At 42.7% G+C, this 23,402-nt stretch overlaps 2 protein-coding genes and 1 long non-coding RNA gene across 5 annotated transcripts; 2 read left to right on the plus strand and 1 right to left on the minus strand.

The window, feature by feature from the left end:
- Positions 1 to 355: 355 nt before the first annotated feature.
- Positions 356 to 2,125, plus strand: phpt1 (phosphohistidine phosphatase 1). Its single transcript, NM_001310885.1, is given in 3 exon segments — positions 356 to 652; positions 1,402 to 1,529; positions 1,739 to 2,125. Coding segments are annotated over 3 exon segments (387 nt in total). The 5' UTR covers positions 356 to 486; the 3' UTR covers positions 1,832 to 2,125.
- A 103-nt stretch (positions 2,126 to 2,228) lies between these two features.
- mamdc4 (MAM domain containing 4) lies at positions 2,229 to 17,096 on the plus strand. Of its 3 annotated transcripts, none has more exons than XM_034297157.1 (29): positions 2,229 to 2,949; positions 4,678 to 4,770; positions 5,008 to 5,169; positions 5,298 to 5,426; positions 8,827 to 9,060; positions 9,177 to 9,296; positions 9,406 to 9,561; positions 9,659 to 9,762; positions 9,943 to 10,098; positions 10,246 to 10,336; positions 10,448 to 10,564; positions 10,653 to 10,739; positions 10,863 to 11,000; positions 11,192 to 11,331; positions 11,478 to 11,586; positions 11,718 to 11,822; positions 11,998 to 12,132; positions 12,308 to 12,435; positions 12,533 to 12,746; positions 12,855 to 12,992; positions 13,086 to 13,213; positions 13,357 to 13,447; positions 13,531 to 13,680; positions 13,822 to 13,947; positions 14,107 to 14,231; positions 15,319 to 15,424; positions 15,512 to 15,708; positions 16,270 to 16,344; positions 16,445 to 17,096. In XM_034297157.1, the coding sequence occupies exons 1-29, from the start codon at positions 2,895 to 2,897 to the stop codon at positions 16,481 to 16,483; spliced, it is 3,648 nt and encodes a 1,215-aa protein (XP_034153048.1). In that variant the 5' UTR covers positions 2,229 to 2,894; the 3' UTR covers positions 16,484 to 17,096. The 3 variants fall into 3 exon arrangements, with proteins under 3 accessions (XP_034153048.1, XP_034153049.1, XP_034153047.1); XM_034297158.1 differs by having other exon boundaries at positions 16,273 to 16,344; XM_034297156.1 differs by lacking the exons at positions 16,270 to 16,344; positions 16,445 to 17,096 and having other exon boundaries at positions 15,512 to 15,890.
- Positions 11,783 to 16,430, minus strand: LOC117595573. Its single transcript, XR_004576818.1, has 3 exons — positions 16,059 to 16,430; positions 13,399 to 13,472; positions 11,783 to 11,861 (listed from the first exon to the last, which is right to left on the minus strand). It is a non-coding gene; the product is annotated as an uncharacterized LOC117595573 (long non-coding RNA).
- Positions 17,097 to 23,402: the final 6,306 nt, after the last annotated feature.

Genomic DNA, 23,402 nt, shown 5'->3' on the forward strand with positions numbered 1-23,402 from the left:
TAGATGTAGCACACCATTCCCCATGAATGGACAGGTTTTTCTTACTTTAAACACTCTCCTGAACCTTTCATACATTGCTTTCTCTGTGGAATATTCAACCATTTATAAGCTATGAAGCAATATATTCCATATTCAGTCATTGGCATTGTCTGAATTTTGTTTTAAATGTTTGAATACCCACTTTTTATAGAAATTACTCTTAAATATGGTCATATTTGAATTGTTGTCAATGTTTTGAGAGATACATTTTCTTAATAAACTCAATTTATGTCCATTTTGAAGTAATACGTTTGTCTCTTTTATTTTGAAAAGGTCCTAATTTTCGTGACCCGGAAGTGTTTCTTTAATGTTGCTCACAAGACGCTGATACAAGACGCTGATACATTGATTTCTGGAAGAATTGTATCTAGTATTTTAAATTCACGAATTATCATCTGTTCGACCTAGCTTATTAAGTTTTATTTCGTGCAAGTATTTGAAGGTAAAATGTGTACTCAAACAAAGGCTGCTGCCCTTATGGCGAGCATTCCTGAGGCAGATATCGACCCGACTGGAGTGTTCAAATACGTTCTGATACGGGTGCACAGTAAAGAAGAAGGCGATGACTCCAGCGTAGATATTGTACGTGGATATGCCTGGGCCGAATATCATGGTAAGATTTGGTAATGTTTGTCTCTGTGTGATTGTTAATGTTTTGTCTCTGTATGATATGCTTGTGTATTTGCCTATGTATGATTAATGGCCAATTTTGTAATATCGGCTAGGCTAACTACTGTAAAATTCATACAAAGCTGTCACTCAGTGACGCAGCTTGCAAGTCTAGCGGTAGGAGCCGGGTGGCGCCATTTCATAGAGATGGAATAGAGCCACTGTATCTTGCCGTTATGGTCCAACATTAACTCAGTGTGCCGCACCATTGATTGCCACAAAGTAAATGTGCTACTGCATTCAGAACCACGCTTGCATAAAGTTGAGAGCAGTTTATATGCATGTTTTGACATGCATGTGTAACAACTGTAAAAATGCAGGCACAATAGCAATTCTAAATGTGCAAACAGGCAAATTGATTGTATAAGGTGTATGTGTAACTGAAATGCAGGGATAGCAGTGGTGAGGTACATACCTAAAACAACTGAAAACAGCTCTGGTGTCCATTATCAGGCATAGCAAGGTATACATGTGGTTTATAATCTCATATACCACAGCTTTCAGTCAAAATTCTAACCACCTGGTTCATAAAATGCAAATAAATGAATTTAAGCAGTTACAAATTACATTGTCCTCCCCTGGATTAAATACCTGTCAACCTGACTTAAAGTTTTCAAGGGATTTATTTTGAATGTATTATTATTCTATAGACAGGTTCTGTTATCTTGAATAATGATTGTGTTGTCACTGCAGCTGATATCTATGACAAGGTAGCAGAGGAGCTGGAGAAAGGAGGGCAACTTGACTGTGAATGTATTGGAGGAGGAAGGATTAAGCATGACTGCCAGTCCAAGAAGATCCACGTCTATGGCTACTCAATGGTAATACAAAGCAGAACTTTCTGCTTACATCGGAGGAATTCATGTGCTTTAGTTGTGTATTCATTTTTAGCACATTGTAAACATAACAATTCATCCACAAAAATCCCACACCAAAATAATGAGTCATTCTGATATTTATGCATAATGAAAATAATCTTAATTTTCTAGCGTCCAATTTCTTGTCTCGACTGACTTCTTGTTATTTTCAGGGCTTTGGCAAAGCTAATCACGCTGTATCGACAGAGAAGCTGAAGGTGCGTTACCCTACTTACGAGGTCACCTGGGCTGACGAGGGATACTGACATAGACTGGAGCCAGCTCTGCGCTTGGACTTGGGTTCAGGACTTCCTGTGTCAATGAGTGTGGGCTAAAAGAACACAACAAAACTTCATTGGCTTCACATTATGTGAGATATGAAGACCTGTTCGTACAATGCTGGAACCGGAACGAAGATTGACGCAGTATATAGATAAGATACCCAGAACAACCGTGCTTAATTTTGTATTTTGTTTCAGTGAAACATACAGGGAAAACATTGGTTTCCAGGAATATTTTTTATGTTTAACCATAAAACGAATAAATGTTTACAGTGATTTAATGAATGGTCACGTATGCTTTATTAGCATCCAATCCTGTTTTAAAGAACATTTATCATATACCACCGGAACCTGAAAAGTAGTAAATATGTAATTCCATCTCCGGTCATGGAGTCATAAAACTGTTATTAAGTTGAGCAATGTGCTGCAACACAGGGGAAATAAAACGTCCTATCTTTCCAATTCTCCAGATACTCCTGATACCATCTGTCTATCTTTTCACTGTAAAGTTCATAGCTTTGGCAGCTATTAAACTTGAAATTGCGAATCATCTGTACATGCATAACTATAAATGAGGGTATCAGATGAGGCGACCTGAACTTGGTGAACTGAAATGCATTCACTTCTGATGTTTCCATCCGGTTACTCTGCTGGCGGGCCAATCCAGGTCAGACATGTACGAGCTGTCACACTCCCATCACATTATGTTTAGACACTGTATTCTGCAAGAACACGCAACATGTTTAGGCACAAAATATGCCAGTATGGGTCACAGCTGATTTAAATGATGTATCTAATTAATATACAGTATTCTGTTTACACAAGGTAAATTCAAGAGCAAAGATAAATGTGTTTAACATAATATTAAGTACTGTGCCATGTCCCTGTCGAGTTGTACAATTTGCTGTTTTACAACTAAAGGCAGACCGATGTACGCAGGTGGATTAAAGTCCAGCTGTTATCTGTCAGTGTGAGAGAGAGCAGAGCAGGGGAAGTCACGGTCTCTTAAGTGGTTAGAAGGTGTGCAGACCTTATCCGCAGGTCCAACATGGGATTACACAGACAATTATTAGACCTGGTTCTAATATTGACCTTTCACTGGGGTAAGAACACTGACACTGTAGTCTTCATGGTATAGTGTTTGACTAGGTGCAATTACTCACTAAATGTAGTCAAATCTTTTAATGAACTGACTGTCTAAACAACAAGGGAAAACAAGTGACAGTTCCACCACAAAAACAGATCTTTATTGTGTAAGTAATTAAGGGGGTTCATTTAGTGGTGGACAGATGACTAAGCTTTGTTCACACAAGCAGGCCAATTCCCGTTATTACTTTTCCAATAACCAACCAGCTTATTTTCAGAGCTGACTGATTTAATAAAAATGCCAATCAGTATAAAAGATCAGAATGTGTCTGCCTGTGTAAATATAGCCTATTGTGATGAATTGGATGCATAAGAAAAGGTTTCTGGTTAGCGGAAGTGAACACATTCTCCCTGATGTGATCTGATTTTCTATGTGGGGGCAGATAACTGTAACTTCCCTAATAATGTTGTTTTTTCTCAAATGGTTGGCATGTACATCCTTCAACATATATCGATATACATGAATATCAGTTTGTAAAAACCTGAAACATTACAAATGTTAATTTGATGAAATAAGCCTCAATTTGACAGACTCATAGACCTCCATACACTTGATTTGCTTGTCTCATATGGATTCTTTCTTAACCTCTACGTCTCTGGACCATCTCAATTCTATGTATCAGGTAGTAACTGTTGTGTAAAGTGATATAAATCAAAACATTTGTACTATCATTAACTGGGCCTCCAATATGGCTATGTAAATTGGCTCACCACCATCTGAGTTTGGTTGGGTTGGTATCAGACAGAGTTGCCTATCTTGTTCTTGTGACTTCTTTTGGGTACCTGCAAGGGCAATCATGGCTTTTGGCCAGGTGAGTGCGGTCTCTCAGGGTGTAGATGCTGGCAAATACTTCCTGCCTGAGCCAGCAGTGTAATAATAAAAGTAATTGGTAGGTATATAATTAGAATTACAGTAAATATATTGAATATTGATATTGATTAAGCAATGCAGAATTGTTTTAAATTCCTATTTTATCCTCCAGTTGGGACACAGCAGATACTAGAACAAATAATAATGATAAAAGACTAATCTTTGGAAAATGTGTGTTTTTTTTATTTTATGAATGACAATGAATTTAGGGATGTTAAAACAAGTGTGTATGGAAAAGTATGTACTGTACAAAAGTATAATCAATTTACAGAAACCTCCACATGGGATGAAATAGTTAATTAAAAAAGGAATTATCTAATTATTCACTTGAGGGAGTTAGTATAAGCAGATGTGATACATGAATGCTTCAAGACCCACATGAGACAACACCTTAGAATGAAGGAATGTTTTGCAAAAGGAAACAAAAACATGATAAAATACTGGATATCGAATTGATCTGATGATAATGGCTGGTTGGAGTTGAGATTGAGTTGATTTGCTTGGGACACCACACCAGTGAACTCCAGATGGCTGAGATGGCATTCATTCTCTAACACCTGCTATCAGAGACCTTGGGGTGAACAACGTCTTCCTTGCGACTCAGATTTCCTGAATTGTATGGCCCTTGAGCTTGCCTACATTATGAGCCTCAGGAATCTTGTCTGATAAGGAAGGGTTAAATGCTGACTTTGAGAATAACTGCACATACTCAGGGAAAGATAGGAAGATCCTAGTGGGGCATTGATGCACACACAAAAAGAACATTCTGCTGTGAAAATAGTTTCTTTTCAACAATGAGACTGATGTTTTGCAGTGATTGGCACACAGAGGAATGCTTGCCAGGCCCCAGAGATGAAGTGTGACTTTTTCTGTGACTGCACAGACTGCAGCGATGAGAAGAACTGTGGTAAGACTCCACTGACTCTGACTGAGACAGAAAAATTACTCAATTAGATATGTTTTCCTACTAAATACCAATCTTACAGAAACACTGTCTTTTTGTTTATTTGTTTTAGCTAGGCCGGTTACCAACAATAACTTATAAAGATAAATATAAGGGACAAATAAATTCCAATGCTAGCTTTCGTTTTTCATATGACACCAGCCTGCCTGTATTGTCTGTTGTGTTTGTGGAAAACTCCAGGCTATGAAGGGAAGGAGATGGTGTGTGACTTTGAGAACCCAGACATGTGTGGCTGGCAGGATCAGTCCTTGGAAAAGGGCTACATGTGGGAAAGGCGTCAGAGAGGGGACAGACTGCCTGACAGCGGACCCTCCTCTGACTTCACCACTGGGACAGGCACAGGTGAACCCTCAACAGTACTGACACCACAGATATGTACTGTGCTCACGAATGCACCTTCCCTCCAAGTATACATTTACGCTCATTCATTTTTTTTTGCCTGAAACAAAGTGTGTTTGTTGTGTTGTTAGGATGGTTTATGGGAGTGACCAAAATATTAAACACAGAGCCAGTCAGGACTGCTGTGATGGTTTCTCCAATGATGAAACAGTCTTCTCCATCATGTCGAATGCTCCTCCGATACTTCATGTGGGACTCAGGTAACGCAGTAGTCCTACAGTATATACAGCATATACATATATATATATATATATATTAGTTTTAGGGTGTGAACACTTATGCAACCAGATTACTGTGAGTTTTTTATTTGTTATTTTTCCCCCTCAAAGATTTCAGTTTGTTTTTCAATTTAATTGTTCATGTTATAGGTCACATTAAAGGTGGAAAAGGTTCTGACATGATTTATCTTTGTCTCATTCTTTTAAATCACAAGAACCTGGTAGTTTAACAGAGGAGTGTACACGTTTTATATCCACTGTGTGTGTGTACATATATATATAGATATATACACACAGTATCTCACAATAGTGAGTACACCCCTCACATTTTTGTAAATGTTTGAGTATATCTTTTCATGTGACAACACTGAAGGAATGACACTTTGCTACAATGACACTTTGCCACACTGTACAGCAAGTGTACAGTGTACAATGAGTGTCCAGCTTGTATAACAGTGTACATTTGCTGTCCCCTCAAAATAACTCAACACACAGCCCTTAATGTCTAAACCGCTGGCAACAAAAGTGAGTACACCCCTAAGTGAAAATGTCCAAATTGGGCCTAATTAGCCATTTCCCCTCCCCGGTGTCATGTGACTTGTAAGTGTTACAAGATCTCAGGTGTGAATGTGGAGCAGGTGTGTTAAATCTGGTGTCATCGCTCTCACACTCCCTCATTCAGGTCACTGGAAGTTCAACATGGCACCTCATGACAAAGAACTCTCTGAGGATCTGAAAAAAAAAATTGGTGCTCTTCATAAAGATGGCCTAGGCTATAAGAAGATTGCCAAGACCCTGAAACTGAGCTGCAGCATGGTGGCCAAGACCATACAGCGGTTTAACAGGACAGGTTCCACTCAGAACAGGCCTCGCCATGTCGACCAAAGAAATTGAGTGCATGTGCTCAGTGTCATATCCAGAGTTTGTCTTTGGGAAATAGACATATGAGTGCTGTCAGCATTGCTGCAGAGGTTGAAGTGGTGGGGGGTCAGCCTGTCAGTGCTCAGACCATACGCCGCACACTGCATCAAATCGGTCTGCATGGCTGTTGTCCCAGAATGAAGCCTCTTCTAAAGATGATGCACAAGAAAGCCCGCAAACAGTTTGCTGAAGACAAGCAGACTAAGGATATAGATTACTGGAACCATGTCCTGTGGTCAGATGAGAGCAAGATAAACGTATTTGGTTCAGATGGTGTCAAGCGTGTGTGGCGTGTGTGGCGGCAACCAGGTAAGGAGTACAAAGACAAGTGTGTCTTGCCTACAGTCAAGCATGTTGGTTGGAGTGTCATGGTCTGGGGCTGCATGAGTGCTGCCGGCACTGGGGAGCTACAATTCATTAGGGAACCATGAATGCCAACATGTACTGTGACATACTGAAGCAGAGCATGATCCCCTCCCATCGGAGACTGGGCTGCAGGGCAGTATTCCAACATGATAACAACCCCAAACACACCTCCAAGACAACCACTGCCTTGCTAAAGAAGCTGAGGGTAAAGGTGGTGGACTGGCCAAGCATGTCTCCAGACCTAAACCCTATTGAGCATCAGTGGGGCATCCTCAAACGGAAGGTGGAGGAGCACAAGTTCTCTAACATCCACCAGCTCCGTGATGTCGTCATGGAGGAGTGGAAGAGGACTCCAGTGGCAACGTGTGAAGCTCTGGTGAACTCCATACCCAAGAGGGTTAAGGCAGTGCTGGAAAATGATGGAGGCCACCAAAATATTGTAATTTTGGGCCCAATTTGGACATTTTCACTTAGGGGTGTACTCACTTTTGTTGCCAGCGGTTTAGACATTAATGGCTGTGTGTTGTGTTATTTTGAGGGGTCAGCAAATGTACACTGTTATACAAGCTGTACACTCACTACTTAACTTTGTAGCAAAGTGTCATTTCTTCAGTGTTGTCACATGAACAGATATAATAATAATATTTACAAAAATGTGAGGGGTGTACTCACTTTTGTGAGATACTGTATATGCTGTAAGAGACCACTGCACATTGACTGCTTCTGTTCCTCACTCAAAACTTTCCTTTCCAACTTTTTTGAAAGGAAAGAAAAAGTTGCAGTGGTCTCTTCATTTTTTCCGGAGTTGTATATATATTATACACTGATCAGCCATAACATTATGACCACTGACAGGTGAAGTGAATAACACTGATAATCTCATTATGATGGCACCTGTCAGTGGGTGGGATATGAATATTCTGTCCTTGAGTGAACATTCTGTCCTCAAAGTTAATGTGTTAGAATCAGGGAACATGGGCAAGCATAAGGATCTGAGCAACTTTGAAACAGACCAAATTGTGATGGCTAGTTGACTGGGTCAGAGCGTCTCCAAAACTGCAGACCTTGTGGGGTGTTCCCGGTCTGTAGTGGTCAGTACCTATCAAAAGTGGTCCAAGGAAGGAAAAGCGGTGAACTGGCGACAGGGTCATGCACGTGGGGAGTGAAGGCTGGCCCATGTGGTCCGATCCAACAGACGAGCTGCTGTAGCTCAATTTGCAGAAAAAGTTAATGCTGGTACTGATAGAAAGGTGTCAGAACACAGTGCATCACAGTTTGTTGTGTATGGGGATGCATAGCCGCAGACAAGTCAGAGTGCCCATGCTGACACCTGTCCACTGCCAATAGCACCTACAATGGGCACGTGAGCTTCAGAACTGGACCACGAAGCAACGGAAGAAGGTGGCCTGGTCTGATGGATCACGTTTCCTTTTAACATGGATAGCCGGGTGCATTTCCTTTTCCATGTTACATGGATGGCCAAGGAGGTAGTGTGATGCTTTATGCAATGTTCTGCTGGGAAACCTTGGGTCCTGCCATTCATGTGGATGTTACTTTGACACGTACCACCTATCTGAGCATTGTTGCAGACCATGTGCACCCTTTCATGGCAACGGTATTCCCTGATGGCATTGGTCTCTTTCAGCAGGATAATGCACCCTGCCACAAAGAAAAAATTGAATGGTTTGAGGAGCACAACAACGAGTTCAACGTGTTGACTTGGCCCCCAGATTCCCCAGATCTCAATCCAATCGAGCATCTGTTGGATGTGCTGGACAAATAAGTCTGATCCACGGAGGCCCCACCTCACAACTTACCGGACTTAAAGGATCTGCTGCTAACGTCTTGGTGCCAGATACCACAGCACACCTTCAAAGGTCTAGTTGAGTACGTGCCTCAATGGGTCAGGGCTGTTTTGGTGGCAAAACGGGGACCTACACAATATTAGGCAGGTGGTCATAATGTCATGGGTGATCGGTGTATATACATTGTACATACATAACGATATCAGCCTCGTGTCCAAAACACTGTTGACTCAATGGTTTGTAGATGCTGCAATGTTTAGGATGAGGTTTAACTGGAGTATTGTCATCAGGCCACACAGGGTTCGGGTCAGCCCCTCTCTGGGCCTCTGTGGTTAGGGCGGACAACCGGGAGGCCGTGGTGTGGCGTCCTGAGAGCACCAGCGTGCGGAGCTGGAGGGAGGCGACCATCTACCTGGGACGTATCCCCACTGCCTTCCAGATCCGCCTTCACTCCAGACGCGCAGAGGGGCGGAGTGGAGACGTGGCCATCGATCAGCTGCAGTTCCTGGACTGCGCCCTGCCGTGTGCGTGTCTTCTCATTCCCTCTCATTCCTTGGGTCCCGGGGAGGGTTAACTTCCCTGTCAGTACACACATTTGACTTGTTTCCACCCACCTCACCGCCTCTCTCTGGGTCCTCAGTGCCGGTGGAGTCATGTGCTGCTGGGTTACACAAGTGTAACAGCAGCGGCTGTGTGGAACAGAGTCAGGTCTGTGACCGCACGGATGACTGTGGAGACAAAACTGACGAGATGAACTGCGGTGAGGGAAGCTATATTCCACCTTCACTTCCTGACAACAATGAAACAACTCGTTGGTAGTGAAATCTGCTTTGCGTTGCTTTGGTGTTGACTACTTGAATGTGTGTTAGGAGAGTACTGGGGTTGTGACTTTGAGGATGGAGTGTGCAACTGGGACCTGAGAACTCTCTCTGATCTGAAGTGGACTCGGACCAGTCAGACCGACATCTCCACGACGGACCCTAACAAAGGGCCTGGTAGAGACCACTCCAGCAACGCCGCATCAGGTACTAGACTAATATGCTATGGAGACATATTGACCAATGTCCTGTCGGGATTTTATTTATCCGCGAGATTTCTTTAACTTGTGTTATTGTCCCGTAGGTCACTTCCTGTATGTCACTGTACCTAAAGAGGGGTTAAAATCTGATTGGACATCCTTTCAAAGCCCACTTCTAGAACCCACCAATATGACACATCCTTGTAAGGTATATCCCACACACACCTCTTCTGTGGACCAGCAAATAACCAGTCATATGAACATCTCTGACAGTCATTATGACACGCCACACCTCTCAGTCACTGCAATGACTGTGATGACCCATATACACAAAATGTTCCCTAATGTGAGGAAAAGCATCTCAATTAATGCCATTTCTGGCCTGTAGATGGTGATGTACACCCATCAGTTTGGGCCCAGGTCTGGAGGTCTGTCTGTGCTGGTGGCAGGCACTGAGATCTACCCGGTTTGGCAGAGGGGGGGTGCCCTAGGGGACCTCTGGGTCAAGGCTGAGGTTGAGATTGTCAGCAACACCAGCTTCCAGGTGAGTTGACTGGGGGGGCACTGCATAGACGTACTCTATGTTCCAGATGCTTTTCCAGATGCTGAGTGAGTTCCACTGTATGGAGACAGTATCCGTGTAAGTTACCACTGAATAGTGACCCGCTTTTCATTTGCATCTCATCCTTAGCTCGTGTTTGTGGCAGCAATCCGAGACAAAGAGTATGGAGGGGTTGCCATAGACAGCATTATGATGTCACCTAACTGCCGTATCTCTGAAGGTGAACCAAATAAACACAAATGATGGGTCTTTTTTTGAAAGTAAAAACATACAAACATGCGTACATGATCTATTTATTCATATTGTTTCCCCTTTATCTTTCATCTGGCAGGAAATGGCACATTAGCCAATTTCCCCGATCCTCCTGGGCATCCTTGTACCAGTGATACCAGTAAGATCTGTGACTTTCATGAAGACTGTGTGGATAAAGATGATGAGGCCCGGTGTGGTGGGTACTCTGGGTTTACCACGTACTGGGTTACGTTTGTATTTGTCCCATTACTTTTAGTGTTAAGTGGCTGTGTGTATTTGTGTAGGGGACTTCTCCTATGAGAAAGGTAGCTCTGGATGGACAGACAGCAGTGTGGGGAGACAACAGTGGATGCTGAATGACACCACCCAAGGTAACCTTCATAACGTGTATGTCAATACACTGTGATGTCTTTAAGGTGTATTGACAGTGTATTAATTGTTTTGTTTTTTTGTATAGCGACAAACCACCTCAATCTCAAGTTCTCTGTCCTCAGAAAAGTACCTGTATGTAGCTAAAGCCCCAGGGCAGCAGTTCACTGAGGCCCAGACACGCACACCTCTACTGGGGCCCTCTGGTCCAGCCTGCACCCTCCAATTCTCCTACTCCCTGACCAGCATGAACAACCACACCGGTACCACATAGCAGCCCCCCGTAACCCTCTCCTCCTCAATGTCTCTCACCTCCAACTGCCAACTCCTCTTCTGCTCAAGACCATGTTTCCCCTCTTATTGCAGCTCCTCCTTTGTTTACATTCAGCCCATCCATCTGTTCATTCTGCTCTTTATGTGACACCTCCCCTTTTCACCCCCACCCCAACCTCAGGTGAGCTGTCCATCCGAGTGATTGACAGTCTTTTGGGCAGTCAGCCCAGACTGTGGGAGGTCAGTGGGAACACAGGATCAGTAGAGGGGGTCTACCAGCAGGCCCAAGTGATCATCGGAGCCAGGGAACACCGCTTTCAGGTAAGATCCCTGGACGTGACTGTGGTTATGTTCGGGGAACCTTGTTGAAAACAAATAATATTATTTTCCCATGATGTATTCCTTTACTGATGGCGTGGTTGCTCTTTGTTATGGACTCTATCTTTCATTCCCCCTCTGCCTCCCAGTTGGAGTTTCTGGCTCGTGCCAGGATGTTGTGTCCATGTGCCAGATTAACAGTGAAGGATGTTCGTTTCATCAACTGTCACGCTCAGTATTTTCCGTCCTCCCCTACAGGTCAGTCATTTACATCCACTTTCCACAAATGTTTTTCTAGATATCCCTCATGATACTGGTAATTTGCCATTTCATTTGGGCCAAAAGCATCCCAACAGTTCATTTCTGTGTTATTTGTTTCTTCTGGACAGATCTGTCATGTAACTTTGAAGAGGGACTGTGTGGCTGGTACCAGGATCAAACAGACAACTTTGACTGGAGATTGCTCACAGGGATGGACCATTCCATTGGTGTTGGTACTGGAACATGGCTCTTCACCTGCCTGGCATAGTTAACTAGGATTAAAAAAAAACACCTGTCGGTTTTACACTGAACATATATCGTACTCCTGACACAGTAGGATTTCTACATCGGTCCTCTGTATGCTACATTTAATGATGAACGTTAAATGAATAACGTCTTTGATTACAGGTAACAGCTTTGCTGTAGACGTGTGGAGCCCCTCGTTAAGGGGTCTGTCTGGCCGGCTGTTATCATACCGTCTACAGCAGACCTCTGGCGAACACTGTCTGTCCTTCTATTATAAACTCTATGGACCAGACACCGGTGAGGATGAGGGATTCATGTTCCTACTGTCTCCACTCAACACAATCTAAACAGCTCACCCCTGTCTATTCCTCTCTCCATATCGTCTTCCTCTCACATCTGCTTCCTTTGCCTCTTCTCTGTCTCTGTCTCAACCACCTACGCTCAATCTCCCCACTCTCTCTGTCCCCCTCAGGTGCACTGAGCGTTAAGACGCGTGTTCCTCATGGTGGTGAGAGTCTGTTGTGGACTCGTAGTGGCGCCCACGGCAACGTCTGGCACGAGGGACTCTGTCCAGTACCTGAGCAGCTAACTAGCTTCCAAGTATGAATGGGTTTCACTACAGGTGTACGTGCCGTCTCTGTTCATGTGGACGTCGATGTAACACTCTTCTCCTTCCTCCTCTGACTCATGAACACAGTTGGTTTTCGAAGCAGCGCGCTCTGGCTTCGATGGCCGGGTGGCACTAGACGATGTGGCGTTTGTGAAGCGCCCGTGCACCGCGCCTAGGATGTGCTCCTTCGAGGGTCAGCGCTGTGGCTACACCACCACCAGCAGTGCCCGCTGGCTCCACACGAACTGGAAGTCGTCCAAAACCGGGCCAAAAACAGACCACACGCTGGAGACAGAGACCGGTGAGAGATACTGAGATCCACTGAGAGTGTCACTGAACTACACCTTAGAGAGAATTAGGGAGATGCAGAGAAACATGGCTTCTACTTGTCGTGTGGTTGGTTTTCTAGGATACTACATGATGGTGGACAGTGATGTGGAGATCCTCCCAGAGGGCAGTGTGGCTGCCCTCACATCCCCTGTGCACATTGGTGTGGCGCGAACAGAGTGTGTCTACTTCTGGTACCACATGGGGGGAGAGAATCCAGGTGGGAAGATGCTTGTGACGTTACATAACCACCCTCAGTCATATAATGTGTCCTAGAAATGTCCTCAGACAGTGTGTGTGTGTCTTGTTGTAGGTTCACTGACTGTGTACATGAAGCCTGTGAAAGGAGAACGGGTGAAGATCTTCTCCAACAGTCTGGAACAGGGTGACACCTGGCGCCATGGCAACGGCAACATCAGCAGCACCACCACAGACTGGCAGGTACATAAAGCAACTCAGAGGTTTTAAACCCACAGACTGGCAGCTACATAGAGAAACACAGACTGGCAGGTACATAAAGCAACCCAGAGGTTTTAGACCAGACCAGTGACAAACTATCCTGAAACATGTTTGTTGTTTTTCAGTTGGAGTTTGAGGTGCAAGGAGCAGGTGGCAAAGGCACTCACGTATCAGTTGATGACATCACCTTGTCCAACCACCCTTGTCCATCGCCAGGTGAGAGAGACCTAGAGAGGTAGACCTGGAGAGAGAGAAACAGAGACTAGAGACAAACTGATTTGTGCTGTCAATGGTGTCAGGTACCAAGTGTGACCTGGAGAGTGGCCTGTGTGGATGGACTAACACTCAGAACCCTGAGCTTGACCAGTTGGACTGGGAGCTGAGCAGTGCTGAAGCAGAGACCCACTACACCACCCCGAACCATGACCATACCCTAGGGAACAACAGAGGTGAGAAAGAAAGGGATCACTTTAGTACACCCTGTAGTATTTGTTGTGACATCCCTTCTGGTATCCCCTAATCTTCCAGATGATCATCCAAATTCTAGTTGGTCCTGTCTTATTCTTAAAATCCTTGTCTCCATTCTGCAGGTCATTTCCTGTTCCTCCCCAGCAGCACCAGGGACACAGCCAATTACAAAGCCTGGTTGCTGAGTCCTCATCTTCCCTCCACTAAAGGCACCTGCCTTCGATTCTGGGCGTACAAACCAGTAACTTGTAAGTCCCTACCTACATCACTGGACTTATACCACCACTACCATATTAACTCTCTCTCTAAAAACCTGTCTGTTTTTATATGGCAGAGGTGATGATGAGGATGTTAGCGCTGTCAGTCTGGTATTGTTATTATATCAGCCCATGTGTGTGTCCTTCCAGATGGTAGTCATCTGAAAGTGTTCAGGTGGTCTAAAGGCATACTAGAACAGCTGCTGACTGTGAAGGAGGTGGGAGCCGTTTGGAAACGCTTCGATGTTGACATTACCTCTATTGACGAGTATCAGGTAAGACCAAACACACCATGTATGTTTTACTATCCATGTGGGACCTCATAAAGGTTTTTCCATGCCAAATCCTATTTTCCTTATACATTAACCTAACCCAATACACATAATCTTAATCTTAACCATTCTATGAACCCTACATTTGACCCTAACTCGAGATGTAACTTTATGTGATGGTGCAAGTATAATGAGCGCGTAAAAGAGAGGCCAAAAGGAAAAACAAAACAAACAATTCAAATGTTTTCTTTATAAGTTATTTTCTTTTACTAAATTCAAGCAAGCGCACCAGCACGGTCACAAACAGACAAACAATAATCTGTGAGGTGTGGTGAGTGAACAACAGGATATAAACACAACTAAACAGTGATTGGACACAGGTGTGTCTTCAGGATGCGTTGCTGCCATCACTCTCCTGCTGGTGCCACGCGGAGCAGATGTTACACTTTTACCCTAAACATTATGATAAATTGTGCTTGTCTTACCACCCACTGGGGATTTTTGGTTCTCAAGTGTAGTAAGGCACGGACACACACACAAACAGTTCTTTTTTCTACAGCCCCGGGCCTCAGCCGCCATCATTTACATTGAGAACCCCTTTCTAATTTACAGCAATGATCTGGTAGCAATTAGAGTTAACCGCTTTGCTCAGGAACAGAACAACAGATGTTTCACCTCAACCTTTCAGTTACTGGTCAGATGATTTAACTACTAAGTAACTTGCCACCCCAGTTGCTTGATGAACTGTAACCAACTTGCCCCAAAGCGTTTACCAAACATTCTTTGTCGGGTAGAGAGCTGAGGAGTGATACAGTATTACACCAAATAGGAATGAATGAGGGGGATGATTAGGTGACCATGATGGGAATAGGCCTAGTTGGGCAATTTAATTATGACATCAGGGGGTTAACTCTTACTTAATACATGATGGTTTTTCGGAGGGCACTTGTTCATTGTCCCATCTGAGGCAGCACTCTACAGTACATAGGGTCATTTCCTTATCAGTGCCTTAAGGAATTGGAATTAGATCTCTCCCTACTGGCCCTCCAATACCCTTTCATTATGCACATGTGCATCTGTTTGTTGCCAGATTGTATTTGAGGGTTTCAAAGGAGAAACAGGAGTCTTGGCTCTCGATGACGTCGACTATGACATTGGATTCAACTGTGCCGGCGAAGCAAGAGACCCACTGACAAGTAAGTTGCAAGGAATATCTTTTTTTGCTATTGCCACGCACCGGGCCGTGCTGAGCAACCGTTGTCTAACAACACCACATGTCCCAGCCACAGCAAAGCCAGACAACAGTGGGGGTATTGCTGCTTCCGTCATCGTGTTACTGCTTCTACTGGCCTCTCTGGGTGCCTTGCTCTACTTCTACCTGCGCCTCCAGGAAGAAAAAAAAGCAATGCCTAAGTCTGTGGACCATCCAGCATCAGCTCAAGCAGGGTTCATTAACGATGTATATGACTCAAGCGTCCCAGTGAGTATTATGTTGCCACTACGTCTTGATTATTTTTGTTTATTTGGTTCAAGAGCTGTAAAGCTTAAAGGACAAATCCAGACCCCCAAAACCCTTGAAGTGACTTCCAACATGAGAGACTGTTAAAACCATTTAGCAAAGAGTTCTGTACTTTCAAAGCTAGCTACGTCAGGTTTCCAGATTTGACATTTTTTTACGTATTTGGTGGAATCGTATTTTTGAAAACAACAACAAGCTATACGGAGTAGTGAGGTTAATTTCCTAATCTCATAGCTGATGTTTTTGTTTTTGCTAGCTAATATTGCAAGCAATGTCACCTGTTTTCCATTAGTTAGCGTAGCTAAAAGTACCTTTTCTCTGGTGGCTGCGAGGCAGATTGCTGTTCATCTCCAGTTCTCTATGGGAATATCAGTGGAATGTTATTGGTATGAAAACACGTTATTGTGTTGATGAATCACTACCCATCATCTTGGGCTCCATATTCCCCTCATTGTCCTCCGGTGAAATGCTGACGGCACACAGCGACGTTCTGATACATTTCTTATCTTTGTCCTTTTTCAGCAGAACCGAGTGACTGTGCCTCCAGTTCAGACACAAACAGCAGTGGAGGTTTTCAATAATGACAGTTTCGTCCCTGTAAGTTCTTGTCACGATCTTAATTTAAATTATTTGTATTCACTAGTTCATACTACGTACTGTGTGCAGCCTCTTAATATCTTTGTTTCTCTATCTGCAGGACTCCACGGACTCAGTCAGGGAGAGGCAGGTCGTTTAGGTAGGGAGGTGGAACTCTACGGCCTAGTGGTGGCTTTGTGAACTTAAGGCAATATCACAGTAGAACTATACTTGTCATCTTGCAACTGACGCAGAAATGCGCACACACACATACACACACCTCCATAGCGATTGTAGATTCGACTGACTGGGTCCTGCAGTCAGTTTTTTCTCTTGGTGGACAGTCATATAGTTTAAGGTCAAGGGATAATGTTATGTGATGGCTTACTGCATGAAGATCTAATGGCCCTTCTTCAGAAACAAAGACACATTACTATGGTTAATCCACAACTTAGAATTGTAATTCCACTACTTACTTAGATGTAGTAGAAAATTGTTAACACAGTGGCAATTTAACTTGAAATCCTATCGACTACAGAGCTGGTTTTGATGGCATTGGGCACATATTGACACATACATGGTCTTGGTGATTTGGATACTTACACAGTTTTGGGGGATTTGTTTAGGTTGACAGCACCACTTGGATAACCAGTTGCTAAACAATCCGGAATGTATCTTTAAGATAATGTTTTGAGATTATTAATATTGTATTAAAAAAGAAAATCCCATGTACCACATTGTTAAACATTTTTTATAAATACTTATGTATGTTTCTTATGAGTTTATTGCATATTTGTGACAAGTGACATCAAAATTGTTTCACTAAAACTTGTAAGGATCAATCTGTGTTCTATGAGTCTTATCAGTCATAATTATGTAATTAAACTGCATATTTTTTCTCGTAGCTGCTCAAGAGTTCAGATGGCTTTGCTCTGTTCAAAAAGATATTGATTTGTAAAAAGAAGAACAGGGGAATGACACCCCTAGCGTCTGCTATGTCTCCACGGCAACATCATCCATGTCCTGTTCTGTGCCATCAATAGTATTACGGTCAAGCGGTCAATAGTATAATGGTCGTCTGTTTTCGATAATACCATCTCTAATAAAGAGGATTGTAATTGGCTTTGCACTGCACAGGTAGGAGTAGCAGTGGCAGATTCGGCTGTAGTAGCATGTGTATAGATGAGATTATTCAGGGGTGGAGTACAGTGAATGCGCATACATCCACAGATGTTTGAGGCGGGAAATAGGGGGAGCTGGGTTTTAGAGTAACTCGGATGCAATTCCATTTACACAAATAATTTTTATCGAGAATAAATAAGGAAACCAGTTCTCCCGGTTCCCAGAAAAATGGTATCCAGGCTTGTGCCATTTTCCACTTTGAATAACAACACAACCGCGGTTTACGTTTTGTTCGGATGGATCCCGCTGTGCTCATCTTCCTGCTGTATATAATGATTGCTCATGAGATGGTCTGCGGCTGGATGCAGTACCAGAGGCAAGCCGCCAAACCCCGCAAACGCGTCATACCAATGTGGAGGGCCAGGTAAGGCTTATCTGACGGCAAGTGTGTTAGAATGAAATAGTATTGATAGACTAAAGAAGGCAATTCTTTCATTCACATTTGCAATCTATTCATATTGACCACTCTCATTACAGGCTGTTATCCACTTACTACTCAGCATCAAATGATATAGGCTATTCTAAATTAAGCTGTTAGCCTGATCCCTCTTTGCCCATCAGTGCTCGAGTTTGCCCTAGCAGCTGGCGAGTCAGCAGCCAGTCTTGCAGGGCAGAGAGAGGACGAGACTGGAGGAGAGCTGCTGGGAAGAGTGGACGGATTGTCAGGAAGGCATAAACTGGAAAAAGTAACTGTTCAGCAGAACTTCAGACAATTCCATAAATCCAAAATGGATTGATGGAATGAAAGGCCTCTTCCTTCAACAGTTACATTTTTATTGATCTTGGTCTGCTCCATGAACTGTTTGCTGTGATTGGGCAGCACATGGGCACTGGGAGTTGCTCAGTTATCAAGTCTAAACCCCTCAGAACATTATCATACAATATGATGACAAGTGGGAAGACTGTACTTTTTATGTATTTATTGGTTCATTTATATTTTACAGTCACATTATATCATTTCAAACGTGTATTTGACATTTTATAATGTTTTATGTTGATCAATGACAACATGCACTCTACATCTGATATTTGGTAGATACAAGTTGATTTGTCTCCATGATGTTCAGAAACTGAGCTACAGCCTACTAAAGTCCAGGAGTCAAATACATTTGACTTAGTTTGAAATGTAATTCGATACAATGTGTGATTTTTTTATTCTAATTGCATTCTGAAAAACAGTATTGATCTTAAATTGTCATATACATTTAAAAAAAATATTTGAAAACAAAGCTTCTGAACATCTTATTAAACAAAATTAAGCTTGTGACATACTTAATATAGACTAACAGGCATGACATTTTTTAAATGTGAAAAAGAGGGGTCAGTCAAATGCATTCAGGAATTGTGTGTCCTTTTTGTTTAGAAATGTCTCTTTCAATCAGATAAAAATGAAAAGTTGGTCAGAAAATGTTCGCAATACTGTGGAGACCACCAGGTGTGCCTACACTCTTATTAAACTTTTTTTTTTCAGAGTAATAGAGTTCTACCAAGAGCCATCTCAAACACAAAAATATTTTCTGGAGACAAGGGTTATTTGTATGTCAAAGGTTGTACTTAATATCTTCAACATCCTAAGACCTGATTTTGTTAGAAAGGGTTATTTGATGAATCTGTGGAAGACAATAAGGATTCTTTGGAAAGGAAAAAGATTGTGCCTAAAGAAAGTCTGCACTTTTTCAAATTTTTTGGTGTCAATGCCTCAGTTTTATGCATTTATGCATGCTATTTTTTCTACTTTACATATCTTCTCCCCATATTTTACAATTTAAAAATATTTAGTTTTAATTGTGAAATAAAAATGTATATATCATACTGAATAAGATATGTCTCTTCCAAATTGATATTTAATTAATCATGTACCTGAATGCAAAATAAAAGGGGCACTGTGTAGAGCCTGACTGTAATGTTTGCAAGACAATAACACCTTTAAAAAATAGCACAACTTGTCCTCTCCTTCCCTTACCAAACTAAACCAGAAAGGTTTTAGCTACTCAAGGGTGGTTTAGGGTGGGGGTAATCATTTATGCTAGTACTACAGTAAACATACACCGATCAGCCATAATATAATAACCACTGACAGGTGAAGTGAACAACACTGACAATCTCGTTATCATGGCACGTGTCAGGGGGTGGGATATATTATGCAGCAAGTGAAAATTCTGTCCTCAAAGTTGATGTGTTAGAAGCAGGAAATGGGCAAGCGTGAGGATCTGAGTGACTTTTCAAGGGCCAAATTGTAATGGTATTCCCTGATGGCATTGGCCTCTTTCAGCAGGATAATGCACCCTGCCACAAAGCAAAAATGGTTCAGGAATGGTTTGAGGAACACAACGAGTTCAAGGTCCAAATTCTCCAGATCTTAATCCAATCGAGCGTCTGTGGGATGTGCTGGACAAACAAGTCTGATCCATGGAGGCCCCACCTTGCAACATACAGGACTTAAAGGATCTGCTGCTAACGTCTTGGTGTCAGATACCACAGCACACCTTCAGAGGTCTAGTAGAGTCCATGCCTCGACGGGTCAGGGCTGTTTTGGTGGCAAAACGGGGACCTACACAATATTACGCAGGTGGTCATAATGTTATGGCTGATCGGGCCTTCCGGAACCAGGTGTGATGATAGGAGACAATTAACAGACCAGGTGGGATTGATGGGGGAGTTGGCAGCTAGAAGGCCAGTGACATCGACCGACGGAGCCGCAACTGACCAGATGAGGACGCAGGAGGATCGGAAGACGTGACAAGAGAATAGTACGGATGTTGCTCTAATAACATTTGCATTAAAACACCTTTCTCAAATGAGTCATTGAATGACTTACAGTGAATATACAGGATCACTGCTGTGTATGATGATCAGTATATTAAGTGAAACTTTACCAAGTGTCAAGTAGAACAAAATAGTTTCATGTAAACAAACGGGCAACTTGTCCCAATGATTTGTTAGTTACAAGGATTTTATTCCAAGTATTTAGTGCAATTCAGGTTTGTTTAGTAGGTATTTACTTTCTGAATTGAATACATCTTAGCCTTCAAAGGCCTTCTGAGTTGTTGGTTTATTTCTTAATATTTGTCCTGTTGTTTGTTGATGCTACTTACATGCTAATTGAATGGTTCGTTCATGCAGACCCAAAACTTGTTGTTGTTCAGCCACTATTCTTTACATGTCATTTAAATAGTGCCAGAAACAACATAAATGTATCCGACATTGGTTGGAATAAAAGATTTGTTAAAATTTAGGTTGATGTCAATTATTTGAATTTAAATTGTGTATCTAATTTCTTAAAAGGACAAGTGAAAGGAATGACCAATATACAACAACATTACAACTCCGACCCCAGAAGCACATGGTAGGGCATCCAAGCCTAGGATAAAAGCTGCAGCCACGCCCTAGTCCTCATCGAAGGTACTGAGGTGGAGCGTGTGTCCAGCTTAAAATGTCTGGGTGTCCACATCTCCGAGGACCTCTCCTGTACCCTCACCATCTTAGCTTTGGTCGAAAAGCCACAGCAGCACCTGTACTTTTTGTGGAGGCTGAAGAATCCCCGCCTGTCCTCTAAGATCCTTGTGAAATTTTACCGCTGCACAATCGAGAGCATTCTGACAAACTGTGCCACAGGGTGGTTTAGCAGCTGCTCCATAGCTGACCGGAAGGCCCTGCAACGGGTGGTGAAAACCACCCAGCACATCACTGGTGCCCAGCGTCTTGCCACCACAGACCTCCAGCAAACGGTATCTGCGCAGTGCACGCAGGGTCATCGGGGACCTTTTACACCCATGTCACAAACTGTTTGCCCTCCTACCATCAGGCAGGCAGTGCAAGTCTCTTCGGTCCCGCATCAGCAGGCTCAGGAACAGTTTCTTCCCATCTACTGTAACCCTGCTGAACTCTGTGACCCAGAGAACTCAGTGAACTCTGTGACCTTCACTTACCATACCCTCCCACACCTCTCTTGGACCTTGTTGCATTACACCCTTGTACTATTCTGACACAGCCTTGCTATGCCTGATAATGGACGTTTTCAGTTGTTTTAGGTACGTGGTTACCTCAGGAACCTCACCGCTGCAATCTCTGCATGTCAAACCTTGTACATTTGATTTGCCTCTTTGCACATTTAGAATTGCCATTGTGCTTGCATTTTTACAGTTGTTACACACGCATGTCTACCTCTAGGAAATTAGTGCTGCTATCTCTGCATCTCGGGTGCACATTCTACCCTACTACAGTACTCCTTAATTTGCCTCATTTGCACATCTTGAATGTCATTTAGAAATTGTAATTTGTACCCAAACAACTGTTATCCCACTGGTAACATACACTATACTAACTTTCCGTCCTCTTCTATTTGCCTTAATTGCACATTTAGTATTGCCATTTGTACTGCATTTACCTTCATTGCACATCTACTCATTCCACTTGTAAATAACATATACAGTGGGGAGAACAAGTATTTGATACACTGCCGATTTTGCAGGTTTTCCCACTTACAAAGCATGTAGAAGTCAGTACATTTTACTCTTCAACTGTGAGTGATGGAATCTAAAACAAAAATCCAGGAAATCACATTGTATGATTTTTAAGTAATTAAAAATCACCACTGTAACACTAAACTTTCATTGGAAACTATTTTATTGTGATGACAACCAGTCAAATACACTTGTAAATGCATTGAATTAGGTTAGCTCATTCATAACCAACAAGCCACCTGGTGAGGAAAAGCAGACTACAACACATCAAATCCATCTGTCTCATCCACTGACAATTCATGACATCATGAATTTTTCATCACCAGGGGTTAAACTGGAAGTTATTTCACAGTCACCTGCCATGTATCACTGTCTTTTTTTCTGTCCAATGTTCAAATCCTGGATAAACTCTAACCCTATCTTCAAATACACTGGCTCACCCCCTAGGCAAAACACTTGACATGTTTATATTAAAGTGTATTCTATGCGGATTTACATATCTGAATCTGTGATTAATAGCCTAGCATGAAAATGTCATAAGTAGTAACATAATTATTGTGTTAACCTCCAGGTAATTGTCTGTCTTAATGAGTGTAAAGTATACTTTTGATGGGAATTCCATTGATTAGAACCAGACATTTCCATTACCAACTGTAAAAAAATAAGTTTTCGTTTAATTAATGTATTGAACATACATTCAATTGAAGTTGAAGAGGGTAATTTCAGCTATTTTGGCAGGCCTCTGAATAAATGAAGGGCACATGGCAACATGGCAGTAACATGGCAACGAGCATGTTTGTCTTTTCTCTTGGAATAATCTGTCATTACATGTGATGTAGATCATACTCTGCTTTTCTGGCTAGTAATGACTGTGATACAACTCAATAATCCTCTAACTCACAATCAATCACATTTATTTATAAAGCTCTTTTTACCACAGCAGTTGTCACTAAGTGCTTTTACACAACTGAAACTGTGTAATTGCTTCTTGGTTAACTGAAACCCTGAGGAGCAAACAACAACAGAGTTGAATTTCAGTGACTAGGAAAAAATCCCTAAGAAGGCCAAAATGTAGGTAGAAACCTAGAGAGGAACCAGGCTCAGAGTGACCAGTCCTCTTCTGGCTTTGCCAGGTGAGCATTTTAAGAGCACAAGTTGTAATGATTAATAAATACATGTGGGCTGAGTCCAGAGTCTATTAAACCTTGTCCAGGTATGAAAATGTAGAGAGTGCATTTCGTAGACTTTCAAGGATTTATAGTGTAGAAGGAGAACTGACCCTACTCCCCCGGCACAATAATATAGCAGCGTAAGACCTTGGGGCTGAGACAAGGGGATCCAGTGACACTATGGGGCAGGAAATCAATCCACCCACATTGCCAAGCATCAACCAAAGGGACACCCACCAACTGCAACCATCCTCAATGAGGGCCA

The sequence above is a fragment of the Esox lucius genome, chromosome 14 (assembly GCF_011004845.1).
Source record: "Esox lucius isolate fEsoLuc1 chromosome 14, fEsoLuc1.pri, whole genome shotgun sequence".
NCBI lineage: Eukaryota > Metazoa > Chordata > Actinopteri > Esociformes > Esocidae > Esox > Esox lucius.

Coding starts and splice junctions, on each gene's coding strand:
- mamdc4 (XM_034297156.1), top strand. CDS start 2,895: ATGGGATTACACAGACAATTATTAGACCTGGTTCTAATATTGACCTTT. Junction 11,587..11,717: donor TTTTCCGTCCTCCCCTACAG/GTCAGTCATTTA, acceptor TCTTCTGGACAG/ATCTGTCATGTAACTTTGAA. Junction 13,681..13,821: donor TACCCTAGGGAACAACAGAG/GTGAGAAAGAAA, acceptor TCCATTCTGCAG/GTCATTTCCTGTTCCTCCCC.